The sequence below is a fragment of the Cordyceps militaris genome (assembly GCF_000225605.1).
Source record: "Cordyceps militaris CM01 unplaced genomic scaffold CCM_S00007, whole genome shotgun sequence".
Classification (NCBI taxonomy): domain Eukaryota; kingdom Fungi; phylum Ascomycota; class Sordariomycetes; order Hypocreales; family Cordycipitaceae; genus Cordyceps; species Cordyceps militaris.
The window spans coordinates 370,104-385,002 of NW_006271975.1; the positions used below are offsets into that span (position 1 = coordinate 370,104).

At 51.7% G+C, this 14,899-nt stretch overlaps 7 protein-coding genes across 7 annotated transcripts; 4 read left to right on the forward strand and 3 right to left on the reverse strand.

The window, feature by feature from the left end:
• Positions 1–1,617: 1,617 nt before the first annotated feature.
• CCM_08337 (uncharacterized protein) lies at positions 1,618–2,631 on the reverse strand (the record flags this gene model as incomplete). The annotated part of the gene is made up of 2 exons (XM_006673476.1): positions 1,618–2,275; positions 2,315–2,631. The coding sequence occupies 2 exons, from the start codon at positions 2,629–2,631 to the stop codon at positions 1,618–1,620; spliced, it is 975 nt and encodes a 324-aa protein (XP_006673539.1).
• A 531-nt stretch (positions 2,632–3,162) lies between these two features.
• On the forward strand, positions 3,163–4,120 carry CCM_08338 (uncharacterized protein; the record flags this gene model as incomplete). The annotated part of the gene is made up of 3 exons (XM_006673477.1): positions 3,163–3,831; positions 3,888–3,947; positions 4,001–4,120. 3 exons carry the CDS (start codon positions 3,163–3,165, stop codon positions 4,118–4,120), a joined length of 849 nt encoding a protein of 282 aa, XP_006673540.1.
• A 595-nt stretch (positions 4,121–4,715) lies between these two features.
• CCM_08339 (uncharacterized protein) lies at positions 4,716–5,264 on the forward strand (the record flags this gene model as incomplete). Its single annotated transcript, XM_006673478.1, has 2 exons — positions 4,716–5,003; positions 5,064–5,264. The coding sequence occupies 2 exons, from the start codon at positions 4,716–4,718 to the stop codon at positions 5,262–5,264; spliced, it is 489 nt and encodes a 162-aa protein (XP_006673541.1).
• A 265-nt stretch (positions 5,265–5,529) lies between these two features.
• CCM_08340 (microsomal signal peptidase 18 kDa subunit) lies at positions 5,530–6,162 on the reverse strand (the record flags this gene model as incomplete). The annotated part of the gene is made up of 3 exons (XM_006673479.1): positions 5,530–5,752; positions 5,803–6,017; positions 6,082–6,162. 3 exons carry the CDS (start codon positions 6,160–6,162, stop codon positions 5,530–5,532), a joined length of 519 nt encoding a protein of 172 aa, XP_006673542.1.
• A 652-nt stretch (positions 6,163–6,814) lies between these two features.
• CCM_08341 (uncharacterized protein) lies at positions 6,815–7,859 on the forward strand (the record flags this gene model as incomplete). Its single annotated transcript, XM_006673480.1, has 4 exons — positions 6,815–6,898; positions 6,950–7,519; positions 7,564–7,741; positions 7,783–7,859. The coding sequence occupies 4 exons, from the start codon at positions 6,815–6,817 to the stop codon at positions 7,857–7,859; spliced, it is 909 nt and encodes a 302-aa protein (XP_006673543.1).
• Positions 7,860–8,569: 710 nt separating this feature from the next.
• CCM_08342 (MFS transporter, putative) lies at positions 8,570–12,227 on the reverse strand (the record flags this gene model as incomplete). Its single annotated transcript, XM_006673481.1, has 11 exons — positions 8,570–8,608; positions 8,730–9,005; positions 9,065–9,186; positions 9,616–9,729; positions 9,830–10,152; positions 10,249–10,609; positions 11,134–11,402; positions 11,457–11,506; positions 11,665–11,709; positions 11,770–11,789; positions 11,819–12,227. 11 exons carry the CDS (start codon positions 12,225–12,227, stop codon positions 8,570–8,572), a joined length of 2,028 nt encoding a protein of 675 aa, XP_006673544.1.
• Positions 12,228–13,504: 1,277 nt separating this feature from the next.
• On the forward strand, positions 13,505–14,551 carry CCM_08343 (uncharacterized protein; the record flags this gene model as incomplete). Its single annotated transcript, XM_006673482.1, has 1 exon — positions 13,505–14,551. The coding sequence occupies one exon, from the start codon at positions 13,505–13,507 to the stop codon at positions 14,549–14,551; it is 1,047 nt and encodes a 348-aa protein (XP_006673545.1).
• Positions 14,552–14,899: the final 348 nt, after the last annotated feature.

Consider the following 14,899-nt stretch of genomic DNA (forward strand, 5'->3'; position numbering starts at 1 on the left):
TACAGGGGTCGCTGGTGCAGCAAAGGCTGATCTTTGCAGCAGCTGTAGTGGGCCACCTACCTAGGTACCAGGTAGGTACTAATGTATTTCTGAGCAATCATCAGCGAACTGTTTCTTGATGCTCAGATATAACTGTTTGCAGGCCACTGGATGGCGGGGCTCCCTGAAAGAAGATGCATGCTCTGCATCTCCCCGGTGCGGGGCCTGTAACCCCAACACCAACGTGTCGGGTATGAAACAAGGCCTGATGCCAGCATGCCATGTCATGCCCTATGCCCTACCTTGCCGTATATTCCTCACAGCTTGAATTTACATTTGCTATTGTAATATTCTTTTCATCCGTTGGATCCCCCAGCCATCACTAGACCGATGTATGACTCTATCAAGACAGAAAAAATTGTCTAGTCTGCGGCTCCACTCGCGGTCCCTGGATTTCGCCCCACCATCCAACTAGCCACTTCTGTTGTGGCTGGCCGCAGGCTTCCTGTGGCGTTTCTGAAATCTATGTACATCAGCATCAGACAACCTGCTGTTTTGGCTAATCACCTAAGATTGCACAGATGGATTCCAGTACTCTAGTTCTTCTCTTTCACTTGGTATTCACATCACTGTTGATGGTTCAGCCTTCTGAAATAGCGGCTAGAGTTTGGCCGTCATCTCCACGGTGCTGCATTGGTGGATTTTAGTCCAACGCCAAGTATATCCGCTCGTTTGATACGACAACATTGCCTCAAAATGTTATGAGCAGAAAAGGCTTAAATATTTAGGCTGACAGTAGTCGCGGAGTTGTTTTATTCAGTGGAATATCCTTGGCAGCCGACCAATTGTCGATATACATTTTCCTCTATCCCGGTGCCAAGCCGCCGTAGTACTGTGACTCACACATCGCCAAGTCGGACTGCACAGAATCAGCCAACCTTGTGAGGAGTTAAGCGCAATTTTATAGTAAAATGTCGAGTCACAGGATCAATATTAATAAAGCCCCAGACTCAGAGCCAGCAATTTTCGTATGTATGCGCGTCTATTTTTGTTTTACACTACAGCAAACAAGCTTGCTCCTGCGTAAACTAACTATGACACCGCACTGCCTCTGGTCTCCACGATCGGGCTATTTTTCCTAGGGCATATCCCTCGAGTTCCATAGATGCGAACAAGAAATGCGTACCGATATTCCTTTGCTTTAGCTCAACGAACACCAGCGCGATCCCAATACCGAAGCCTTCTATCTCGACTTGACCCTTGGATCACATCACCAAAATGAGAAGCAACGCTGCAGACGTACTCCCACGCATTGAACCGCAGCATCGCACTGACAGCCACAGAAGTCTCGCAGTGTTCCCTGATCACAGTCGTGTCCTCTTTGGAAGCTATTCAATCTTCGCCCTAATACCGGCGTGCCCCCATCCGTAAATCTCAGCTCACTATCACTCAGTCTCGGAGCACTCGAGTCAATAGAGAAACCTTCGCACTTCGCTGCGTCAATAGCCACGTTCATAGAGCTTCGATGCACAGATAATCACCTCATGTTAGCAGAGTCTGCTGGCCTCATTGAGTTGCGTTACGCACCCATGGACGTCAGTGTCCTTGTTCCAGAGGAGAAAGAGTCAAAGAATCAGTCTATCTATCCCGTTGATCACGTGTTGAATGATATCTCGGGTGATATGCAACCGATTCACTAGGCCAGGGTGTAGTAGAAGGTGGTGCAGTACTCTTCTGCCAGCGCTCAGGTCTCCTACCCCTCTCAACCTGAAATGACCCCGATGGATGCACCACACTCCCCGAGTATCCTGGAGTTGGTCCTGGCGGTGAGCAATGGGGCCTTGGGGCCCGAGGGGGCTGACCTCGAGCGGCCGGATCGTCTGTTGTTTTGAAGAGCCAGATGAGCTTGGGAACCTTTGGTGAGATGTTATGGAGGACCGGAATCTTGATAAAGCTTTCTCTATTACGATTAATGTGCTTCAAATTAATGCAGCGGCGCCGGAGATTGTTGAACAGTTCGGATATATCGATGGGGGCCATATGACTCTCCCGGAGTTCCTCGATGAGATTTTTGGTAAAGGTGTGGTCTCCACTCATGGTAGATTCTTCAGCTACTGCCGAAGAAGCTATTAGCATCACTGAGCCTCCAGACTGCCGCCTAGAGTCGGCCTTGCTCAAGGTTGCGGCAGCAGAGGCGTAGCAACAATCGAGGATTATCAGTACATCGGCGTCGACCTGCACAGTAAGTTTGTTCTTGACAACGTCCCACGGAACCTCGTCCAAATCTCCGTCGCGCCTGGAGTAGCTATTAGCGTGCCGTGCGTCAAACACACACCAGGTCACAAAAAGGACTGACAACTTGAAACTGAAGAGCTCATGGTCCGCCGTTGTAGCATGGCCGCGGTAGTAGAAGATCAACAGCTTCCCTTCACCATCATGTGCATCAACAAACGAGGCTAGGCGTCGGTCAACTGCTCTATAGCACTTCTCCACCGGAATCCTGTAGTGCTGAATGTTGAACTCATACAAATCCTGAAAAGCCTTTTTCAGGTCACAAAGCTGCTGCGTGATGGGACTGTTGGCATCCTGATCCTCCCAAGACATGAAAAACCCATGAACACCCGTGTAAGCTCGGTAATTCAGGGTAGCCATAGTGTCGCACTGATAAGCCCAAGCTGGATTGTAATGTTTCGGATATATATACCGCAACGGCTCAGAACCATAGTGCAAGGTCCCGAGGAGGGGAAGCGGGGAAGAAATGGCAAGCAATGAACGACCAGACAAGACAGGTGATATGGCGGATACCTCTGCAGCTCTCTATTTAATGCTGGGTATCCGATTGGTCGTGGCTGTATGCAGGTTGCTCACATGCATTTGCGAACCTCTCCGATCCAGCGCCGCCTTTTCGGCCGGCACCTTTGCACCCTTGCCCAAGGTGGCGCACTCGGCTGCAGAGCCTTGCTGGCTTCTTATTATAAGCCTGATCCCTCGCACATCTAGGAGTCAGCGTTGCCTTCCAGCCTGACGTCCTGCCTAATTGCCCAACGGAGCTCTAGTCAGCCGCACTCTATACCGTTGTCGAGGGCGAGTTCGTCTGCCCCTCACAGCAGATCGAGGCGAGCTCCAGGAAATCGCTCGTGTATTTACTTTCCTACTTACAATTTGTTTCATCATCAGTAAAAAATGGTCTCAAATCAGCACCAGCGCTACTCTAGGGCGATGATGACATGGGGCATCGGCTACGGGTTCTTTCGACCACCCTCCGATGTCTACGACCAAGCGCGGCCTGGAGTGTGCGGCTACATCGATCACAGCGGAAATTGGAGAAAGATTGTGGACCTAAATAGTCCGGATGAATTGAGCGCGGCCAATTTAACAAGCTTCTCTGAAGCTGTGCGCCTCCAGCGGCCTTCTTTCCACACTTGGGGGCCCAAGTACACGGACACTGTCAGTGAAACCACTGTCGGTGTCGATGCAGGCGTGGCGGCTGGTATTCCTATTGAGTGCTCTGCCATCTACAGTTATAGTACCAGGTCTGATTTCGCAGCACTTCTGCTCTGCGGTGACAATGTGCGGCAGACGGCGTATCCTCACTACGATCCGTTCCGAAGATGGGCCAAGGCCAATGCAAAGCGCATCTTGCAGAGGCATGGAGATGTCGCCACGCATGGCCTCTACGTGATGACCAGCACTTGGTCTGCCCGGGACGTCTACATGAAGGCCTGGACAAACATGGATAACAAGGTGACGATTGGAGTCAATTGGAGTGTTCCAGAAGCTGGCGGCGCGGCCGCGTCCGTCGAGTATCATCGCGGAGGCTCGACTGGGGGCTGGGAGCACCCGACCATTGATGTGAGCATTCGACGTCGCCGTTCATACATGCAGCAATGCTAACATCAGATCTATAGGGCCGCGAGCGGAAGGTTCTGTTCTTTGGCGGCGTGTACTTGAGATATTGCCGCCTGCTTGTAAGTGCTCATCACATCGTATAGTGGTCTACACTAACTACGTACCGTCAAAGCGACATTTTTATGAAGCCGACCAGCCAACCTGGCCAGGCTATTTGGGTGACGGCGACGGAGGGAAATTCTTTGTTGAGACGGACGACGGTGCTTTTGAAGTAGAGTGTTCGATTATTTAGGGCACCGCACTCGACTTAAACATGTCTGCGCTGTTTGGAGGTAGTACTCGATAGTGCCCATAGAGACAGCTAATTTGCAATGATGGCTTTTACTTTGGGTATTGGCACACTGTTGGCCGAGTCTCGTCTCTCGGTCAGGACTATAATTGGCAGCCGCGGTTCCCGCCACCTTCAACAGACACTCTAGGTACATACATGTAGTTACATTAGCCGGCGCGGGGGTCAAAGAGCACCGCACTGCTGGGCGTGCTGTGCGACGAGCCGAAACCCGCCAATTGCCTCTGCGGGGATGGGCCACTGACGCAGAAAGCGATAATCAAGATCGTCGGGCTATAGTAGCATAAACCGCCAAATTAGCAGCACAAGCAAACAATGGCACGTGTCATTGTCGCGCCGCGCCTGCGGAGGAAACATTGGACCGATGCTCCCCTCCCGGCCGGATGTGGGGGATCCCGGCCGAGCCCTGGCTGCGACTAGCCGAAGCCGCCCAGGAACCAAAAAAAATAAAATATACGCCCAGCTCCGATCTCCTCACAGCATCATTGCTCCCCAAATCTCAACTCATTTCCTCTTTCTACCTATTAAACTCAAAATCATGTCCTTCCTTACCCCATTCATCAACGGCGAGGCCAGCCTGGCCATTGGCTCGCTCCCGCTGACGCTGCTCATCGCCGCGCTGCCGCACTGGTACACCATCTACAAGGCCGAGGTCAACAAGGTGCAGGGCGGCTGGTCCAACGAGAACCCGCGCGCGTTTGTGGCGCGCCTGAATGCAAAGGCCGCGTCGGGCAAGAAGCTGTCGGGCGTCGAGAACATGATTCTGCGCGGCCAGTCGGCGCAGCAGAACGGCTTTGAGTGGTGGGCTGTCTGGGCCGCTGCGGTGGTGCGTACTTTTGGAGGAGGTGGGTGTGTTCTGGAAACAAAGGCTGACTTGTGAGGACAGATTCTGGGAACGCTGGCCAAGGTGCCGCAGGAGGAAATGGCGAGATACACGGTTATCCATGTCGGGTGCCGCCTGGTGTACAACTACCTGTATGTCGTGACGTCAAGGCGCTCCCTGAGCTACTTGCGCACCATCATCTTCCAGTTCAGCATCTACCCGGCGGTGGCCATCTTTCTCAAGGCTGCTTCGGCGCTCAACTGAGTCGTAGTTCGAGGGTAGTTGGGCGGGTTTCTGGCTATGCAAATTATGTTTCAATTGGTCGAAGCGCTGCGACCTCAAAGTATGTAGAATCGTGTATAAAGGTGGTGGACTGTTTAGACCAAGGCTTTGATGATACGTCACCGCCGCGAGGGAGGTACATATCACTGGGAAAGGCTCGCACATTGCAAGTTCACTGCAAGAAAAGTCCAAGACAGCCATTTTATTGCCCGCGATGCCCTGGGAATTGACTCAACACATGAACACATTATTCTCTTTGTAAAACGACCAGTAGACCCATGATGGCCAGCATGGCCGTCTTCATCCAGGGGTGCTCCGACAGCATAATCGTCACATAGCCAACAAACGGTATGTAGCCAACGACGCTGCCGATTATGTCCTGACGCTCGAGGTAGTCCTGCCCGCGGGCATAGAGTTCGGTATCGTCGCCGGCATTGTTGTCGCCCTTGGTGAGGAGCTGTGCCTTGTCCCTGCGAGATGTTAGTGGTGTGGTCGTGGTGAAGCTGGTAGAGGCACGCACCCAGACCCAAACTTGCGCACAACACGGTGCACAATAGGAATATCCTTTCCCTTGACGTTGTAGACGACGACCTCGCCCACGGCCGTCTCTGTGAGCAGGTTGCGGTTCCAGAGGAGCAGCAGGTCGCCGCGTTGAAAGGCGGGCTCCATGCTGCCCGAGAGGACGACAACAATCGGCGAGGGCGAGTCGCTGACGACGGAGAGGCCCTTCCACATCTAGGAGACCCCGTGTTAGAATGGATCCATGCTCGTTGCTGCGCTCGTGTGCGCAGTCGCATACCATGAACGCCGAAGACAGGATCAGGGCAAAGTTGAGCACCTGCCCGGCCGCCTGGCGCGGGTTTCCGAGGCTGGAAAACATGGCAGGTGTGTTCTCGACCGCTGAATATATTGAAATGTCGTTTTGGTTCGTAATCGGAGGGACGGGAGGGAGAGATAGCGGCGCGTAACAAGGAGCTTGATTGCCTGGGCGGGTTGTTGCTGTGTCTTTAGGACAAGGTGTTCTACGAGAGCGCACGGACCAGGTCGTCGCTGTCCTCGACGGCCGGTGACAGATGTGACAGATGGATGGGCATTAACTACATAAAAAAAGGAAGAAAGGGAATAAAACCCCAAGGGGTCCTAAGTCTAAGAAGATAAAAAAGAGGAAGAAAGAGTAAATAGAGCTAGAAAAATAACGAAATCAATAAGAAGTAAGAAAATAATAAGAAAAAGCAAGATAGTATTTGGCGACTGCCTTACCATGGGAAAGTGCAGCACCTGCCGGCCAACAGCTGCCAAACCAAACAAAACTGACTGCACAGGAAAGTCGTCCCGTTTGCATCTTCTTCTCTCCCCCCAAGCATCATTACATTTCCATTTCGACTCTCATCAGTTCGCTGTCATCGCTAGACCGAGCCCAGCCCTCCTCCCAACAACATCACCATCTCGCTATTGTCAAGACGGGTCGGTCGGTGCACACAGCCGCCCTAGTACCTCCAGCCTTTCTGGCAGCGCCTCTTCGCCCCCCCAAGATGGCGCGAGACACCACGCCTCTGCTCCCCCGCCCTCTCAATGGCCCTCTTCCTTTTCCTGTGCCGCATCGTGTGCAAGATCATGTAACTTAACAAACTCGAACCCTGAAGATTTCCCAAGCTGACAATGTATAGGCCCCGCATCTTCGAGCCTGCCACTCGCCGTGGAACTGGATGCCCCAGCGTCGCCTCGTCAATCTCCGTGGCCTCGCCCTAGCCTTCCTCACCAGCACCGGTGTCGGGGCATACTGGTTCAAGTTTACCGAGTTCCGCGATCATTCAATCTGGTTTCTCGCCTTTCACTTTGGCACTATCGCCTATGTCCTCGCTGTCGTCTTCCATTTGATCGTATTTGGGTGGGCATTTACCCATCTATACTATCCTGATGGCGAGAGATTTACGAAGGGGGTCGAGTCTTTGGCTGTCCGCGCCTTTTCTCTGCCGTCAAATCTCGGCAGCCCGCGCAAGCAATTTTGGTTCCATTTCTTCTACACGACAACCACGGTTTTTGCTTTCATGAGTGCTGCTTTGTACTGGCTTGTGACGCGTCCACACAATCCACAGGCTACCATGGTTGGAGGACCAATCACGGATTTGCTTGGAGAGGGCTGGTTCAAGTCGTTTGCCATGTTCACCTTGTACACCACGCCTGCCATCACCATGCTTATCGAGACAATCTTCTTCAATAGTATCAAGACACCACAGGTATGATTGAAAGCTTGTAGAAGTTGCTAAAGCTAACTGTGTAGTCTCTCGGCTCACATGTTCTCGGACTAGTCTCCATGTCAGGCTTGTACCTACCCTGGGCAGCGCTTGGGGGCCACTTGACGGGCTGCTACCCTTTTTTCTGGCTCAATCCCGACTTTGTTGGATCAAAAGAGGCTGTCGCTCTGTACTGCTTGGGCTTCTTGGGGCTTGCTCCCTTGAGTACGCTTCCCTGTCTCCTTTGACCATTATTTTGCTAATAGATCTAGTGTTTTTGTTGAAACAAGTTGTTATCGCTTTGAGGGAGCGCATGACGCGATCCCCACCGACAAGCGTTTAAGTCATTCTCCGTGGAGAAGCGCATGTCCGATTCTCCATTGCGAATGAGAAGCGAGACAACTGCGCAACGCTAGCTCGACGGCGCTCAGCAAACGACACAGAGTCGAGGGGAGAATAAACATTACATACATACCTATAATCCATCATGTGGATGCAACTACAACCTAGACAGCCTACAAAATAGAATTATACAATATTTCACTTTGTATGTGATGTTTTTGCCCTCCTTCTCAGCTATGCAGCAGGGTTGCGTATGTGCCGGTACTGCAGGCTGATCCATTCTGTCTGTGATACATTGCGGGTTCAACAGTTGATGCAAGTTCCGCACAGGTACTGACGCCTGGAAATATTGTGTAATCGCTCCTTTTATCCCCTACAATGCTTATAGTACGATTGTGACGGTGGGGAGGTCTGCTCGCCAAGCTTGGATCAAGCATTATTAGTGTCTACCGACACGGTGCTCTTGCGTACCAGGGTTCAGTCAAATGGTTTGTATTGGCTGAATGATTGGCTCTATAACCTATCTTGTAAATTAAAGATACCTTAACGTCTATAGTACGAATGGCATTGAGTTGAGAATGAAATCTGTGTGATGGGCTTTCCTTTGATGCGATAGATGTTATGCGGTAGCTTCTTGCCTCTGACCCGAAGCGGCAGCACGGCTGACAGAAATGGTTGGGTGCGCAGCCGCGGGTAGTAAGGGTATGATGTTTACCAACTATGTGTCTTTCGACTTATCCTGGGCCTTGACTGGTTTCCATTCCAAGGCGCAGCTCGCAAGGCATGCAACAAGACAGGCCGCCATAGGGAAGAACTATTGGCGGGGAAAGAATTAGCAGTGAGAAAATAAGCCCTGCAGTTGGAGACATACAAAAACTGAAGTCACAGCCTTGTTATAGGCGTAGAGAAATCCTGGTAACTGCGCTGGCTCGACAAAGTGGCGTGCCTTGGTGGCACCAGCCTCCACGATCATGGTGATGTCCACCCCCGGAGCATAGCGCTGAAGGAGTGCAGGGAGTCGATTGTTGAAAATGGTCTGGCAAGATGAGACAGAAACAGCAATGCCAAGCTGCAGGAAGAGACTAAGAATCGAAATCGAGACGGCGTGGTGCTGGATAGGAACATATTCCTGGACAGCGGTGATTGGCTGGTGCAAAAAACCAGGGTGTTAGCAGTTACATAATGGCAATGAACGTTGATACGTACCGCTTGAAGCGCCACACCACGGCCAATACTAGTAATGATCTGAAAACCAACCCATTTACCGACAGAGGTGTTGGGGGCCAGGGTCGTGCAGAGGCCTGAGCCAACACCCGCCACAAGACTGCCTGCGATGGCCCAAGGAGGAATGTAGCGCAGCTTGCTTACCAGCGCGCCATAACAAAGCATGGCGACCACCGAAGTAGCCAGCGATGGCAGTAGGTGAATAGCGCTTTGACTAGGATTGTCGCCTTTGATCGCCTGAAACCAGAGTGGTAAAAAAAACGGCGTTGCCTGCGAGGCGCCACCCTGGAGGAATATCACGATGCAGCTAACATAGACTGAGCGCTGCGTCAGGCTAGAGGTCGGCATCAGGGCCTTGTCGCCTTGGCGCCACGTCCACGCGCAAAACACGAATATCGTGACCAAGGCGCCGCAAAGTAGGCCGATGATGGTGGCAGACGACCAAGACGCCTTGTTTCCACCCCATGTTAGGGCTAGCAGGAACATGGTGACGCTGCCGGCGAAGAGGAGGAAGCCAACGGGGTCGAGCGTACGTGGCAGTCTCTGAAGGCCCTCGCGAAATGCGGGCTTCTCGCTCTGCTCTGCTATTTTGACAATGGCGAAGATGATGATGACGCCGGCCCCCATGGGTACGAGTATCCAGAAACCTAATGTACGTCAGTGAAATGAAGGAAGCGTACGTGAAATGAATAAGAGGAGAGGATGGAATGGAGTGTGAGAAAGGACGCAGCAGCGAGCGGCACTTACACCAACGCCAACCAATTCGTGCAGTCACGACTCCAGCAATAATCGGCCCCGTCATCGACCCTATGGGCAGCATGGACATTACTAGGGATGTGGCAAGCGGGCGGATACTGGCGTCGCACACGCTGCTCAGGACGATGATGCAGCCGTTGAACTGCCCAGACGCGCCAAGACCGTTGAGCGCGCGTCCGAGGATAAAGACGCGACTGGACTCTGCAACGGCGCAGATGACGAGACCGAGTTCAAAAAAAAGCATGCAGGCGAGATAGACGTGTTTGATGCGGAACTGGTCATACAACTTGGCGACGACGGGCATCAAGACACACCTAGTAGAAAAGAAAAATAAAAAAAATAAAAATTGATTAACAGCCGTTTCTTCTCATCATCACTCGCAATAGCGTAAGAAGTGAAGAGCAACTCACAGGGGAAGAACGTATGCTGCCTCGTACCAGGAGATGTCGGCAACAGTACCAAACTCGTCCGTCAGCGTCGGGACGACGGTCGACAGCATCGTGAGCTCCAGTGCCAGGAGATAGATACTCAGACACAAGACGGCGAGAATGAGCCACAGCCGCGCTCCATGGAGCGTCAGGCTTGCAGCCGGCGCTTGTTCCTCTGGCTGCTGCTTCTCCGCGTCCGGCAGGGCCAGAGCGGGTGTCGAGGTGCCCGCCGTGGCGGCGCCGGGCTTTTCTTGCGCTTCCTGCTTCATCGGACAGACAAGTGTAGACAATGAGGATGCAGCAGCTTGGCTTGCTGCCGGATTTACGAGGGGCGGCTCGCGTGCTTTTTAATACTTTTCATCGGGGCGCTGACTCCGTCAAGAGCAAAAGGGTTGCCGTCACCCGGAGCAGTGATCCCCTCCCCCCCCCCTCGTTTGACAGCTGCCTGGCAAGTGCACTGATACGTGTTGTCCCCGGACTGGAAAGCAAGAAAAGCGGCTGCCTGTTTGTGCTAGTGGAGGATTTGCAATCACCCGGACGACTGGGCTTGTTATTGGGGCGCTCTCCGCGCCGTGCGCCCGCACGGCGCGGTTGATTACGGCTGCCTGATTGACGACGGGGGGGTTTTTAACTACCAGCAAACGCCCTACACCCCGGAAACTTTTCTAGGCGAAGTGATTCGTTGTAGAATCTGCAGGTGTATGAGAGACTTTAAAAAGGAGCTGGCAGGCTGCAGCGATGCAGGGCTCGCTTGGCACACGCTGGAGTGACTCGGGAAACTACGCGCAATGCTCGGACGGACATGACCAACTGCACATTAAACTAGCGGTCCAGGAACACTGAAATTACTACATTAGGATGGCTTACCGTGCTTCACGAGTACCACTTTATACAAGCATCGCTCCGTTAACTTTGTCCTAGCTGAGACTTTGCGATTTCTCAACATTTCCAACAGGTTCACCAAGCACCCAGCCAAGGAGGGTATAGAAGCGCCGCAGGTTTTCGTCAGTGCCGCGTATGCCTCCCTCGTTGAAGTTGAGAATCTCTGAGCAGCGTATGTCGAAGTGATAGTGCTTAAAGTCGATGCAGGCCTGAACAATGCGGAGGTGGCGTCCAGCGCAGGAAAATACGACAATCTTAGGGGATATTAGCGAGACTAACTCGTTAGGCAGAAGCTTCGGAACACCTACTGGAATAACGGCAGCGTGGCGATAAGTGCAATGACTCGCCTGCTGCAACGCTAATATCATGATAGTGTTAAGCTCGGCGTGGGATAGGGACCCGTCATCTTGGAGCATCTCGTCGTCGTGGAGAAAGCAGCTTATATGCGGGAGCGTAGGGCTGATATAGCGGTTGCCAAGAGCGGGGTTACGCTGGTATATTATCGTGCTGACGTACCAGTTGTGCTTCTCCGACCTGAAGGAAAGACGATCCGTAGTAGGTCTTTATACACACTGTTAGCTTCAGCCTGGCCGCAGCCGTGACGCAAGAGTCTGGACTTACAAGCATTCGCGCCAGTTTGTCTTATTCCATAATATGAAGCCGCACCCACAGGAATGGCTCCTCATTGTATAATTTTTAACCATGCGGGATATGCCTCGCGAAATCTCCTTTCCCTCGCCGGCGTCTTCGACTCGATCATAGATGTCAAACAAGTCATAGTCATACGGCCTTCTAGAGGGGTATTCTAAGGGCCGGAATTCCTTGATCCAGCTGTCGATCTGATGGATAGGGATGGGTTGGATAAAGGTCTCGCCGTGGTCCGGCCGGCCGGTATCAAGATCAAGTTTCTGAACGACGATGTTCCACTCAGCGCGCAGCTGCTCGGGGCTGATACGGTGGGCAGAGGACTTAGTGAGGGGGTCGATGCGACGCCTAATCATGTCCCACATGCATTGCTCAAGCGCATCCTTTTTCTGAATGCCTTTTCGGGAATCGCGAAGATGGGCGGCGGCCAACATTTTTGGTAGAGGTGGTAGAGCTGGTACCAGCGACAGCGGTGAAGGAAATCCACAGCAGGATCACGCGACAGTGGTGCTGGGCGAATAGGGGGCGTACACGCACAAGTGATGGAATGTTGGGTGTTGGATGATGGATGACACGACTCATCCGACTCATCCTGCTAGACGGACTGTCCACGTGATTCCAGAAAAATGGGGCTGACCAAGGTATATGGTTTTACGTGTAATTCACATACAAATAGAAGTACCTTCAAAACGATGGATTTTATTTATCAAGTGACTACCCCGCCACGCAGCGACACACACACTCTCTTGAGGACGGCCGCCTTAGGGCCTCCCGGCAGCCCTTAATTCGCTTAATTCGCTTTAAAATTGATTCGTATGTTAATAAAGCCGGCGGCGGCGGAATTTGCTCGCCCTTAGAGTAATTTATTATGGCGGAAAGAGATGTTAAAGGAGTCAAGTTGTGGCGTTAAACGGTGACGATAAGGGAAAAAAAGGGGCTATAACTATTGCTAGTATGGTACTTAGGGTTTGGTGCGTAACAGCGCTGTTTGATAAGTACTGTAATAGACTAACCTTTCTGGAATAGAGGGGTAATCACGTGAATAGTCGGTCTGGCTAGTAACTCTTGTTTCTACTGTTTTTTCTTAACATTCATGATTTTCCTTATCCATCTTTGTTCGTCTTATTTACGACATCTTTGTTATCTTTATTATCTTCGTTATCTTCGTTATCTTGGTCTTCTTTTGCATAGCTGAAATGGCCGCGGCTCAAAAGGATCAAACAGGTCTGGCTCCAGCGGCTCGAATTATAGCTGCTACACTGCCCGCGAACTTCAAACAGTGGGTTGATAACGTCGAAGATCAACAGGCCTATGGCACTATCCACAATTTTGCAGCAGCCCAGTCAGCATCAAAGATAGAGTTGCCCCAGTACTTGCTTCTTCGAACGCTTTGGAGTTACGCGGAATTAGGCTCTACCCGGTCCACTACTCGCCCGCCAGCCTTTTCCACGTACTTACGCCCCAAGAACATGCAGGTTGCCCAAGACCTACTATCTAGGTCTAGTGACTGGGCGTATTATCTAGCGTCGATTCGGTAGTTATATCCTTCTTTCTAATCTTCTAATTTCTTATATTTTATTAACTTATCTATAGAGATAATACAATATTTCCCCAGGGGTCTACGGGACTAGTACGATACTATCAGCATCTCTGCACTGAAGTGAAAACAACCCCGGACTGTGGAGGCATTGATAAGGTCAACAACTCGCCTATGAAGCTACGACCTCGGAAGCCGGTCAACTATGCTCCCGCACCTACGGATTCAGCTTCTGGTAGTCCCGCCCAGCCATCGGCCGGTGGCGGCGTAGGTGATGCACCGGGACCAGACGCCCAGCCACCAGCCGGCGTCGGCGCAGGTGATGCACCGGGACCAGACGCCCAGCCACCGGCCGGCGTCGGCGTGGGTGATGCACCGGGACCAGACGCCCAGCCACCGGCCGGCGTCGGCGTGGGTGATGCACCGGGACCAGAGCGGCAGCACATTATCCCGGACTGGATCGGGGATACCTCCGCACCGGACGATTCCCTGCCGGTTGTCCCATCGACGCCAGAGAAGCTCACCGCGGGCATGACGTCCCTTGCGATTAGCGGTGCTGAATGGCGCGAAAGAACTGAGTCCAACTACTCTTCAAACCCGGACCCGGAATGGGATGACCCGGAAAAGAACCGCGCGGTTCAGGACGAGCAGATTGTCAACACAGCCCTTATTCTCCTACTTAACGTACTTACACTCACTTTTAACGAGGCCCAGGGCAAGTGGTCACTATACCGGCAGCCGTTTTGTGTACGTGACCGTAATGCTGAAAAGGTGTTTGAGGCGCGCGTGGACGGAACCTATACCGTCGGGGGGGATAACGTCTCTATTGTCGAGGTCAAGCCGTACAATCGCAATGATAGCATCAAGGTCAACAGCGCCGTCTCCATGCAGGAGACGGCGCAGATGGCGGCGTGGATCTCGCAGTTCCCGCCCGCGGACGCGAGGACGGCCCCCCCGGAGCGCATGTACCGGCGCCTGCTGCTGTCGCAGGATAAGGACGAAGTGTTTTGCACCGTCGCCTCGTTTCGTCCAGCGTACGTTCGCTATATCTGTGACTGGACAGACACGACACAGGAGGACGAGGATATCAAAAATGACGAGGGTTTTCTGAAAATGGACCAGCAAGGGCCTTTTATGGTGGCTCGTGACAAGCACATGGAGTTGCTTGGCAAACTTCTCCTGGCATATGTGATCCAGGGCTCTCTAGAGGAGGAGATCTAACAACGCTTACTCTGTTTCTATGCGAATATAAGGTCTTATGCTTGATGATATCTATTGGAATCAAGGTGTATTCTAACACAATAAAATAAAGCAAATAACAATCAAATTAGTCTCTTCTAGTAATCTCTTCTAAATATAATAATAAGGTTAATAGTATTATTTAGTATTTTAACTAGAAATATACCTTTTATTACTATTAAGTATATATAGTAAGATAGCTATACTTTTAGCTTAAATATATTTTTAATTTAATATATATTATTAATAAATACTTTTATATCTTAATAGAATAAAAGTACTATATTTATAAATAAAAGCTAATAAGTAGCTATTATAGTATTCTTTTAA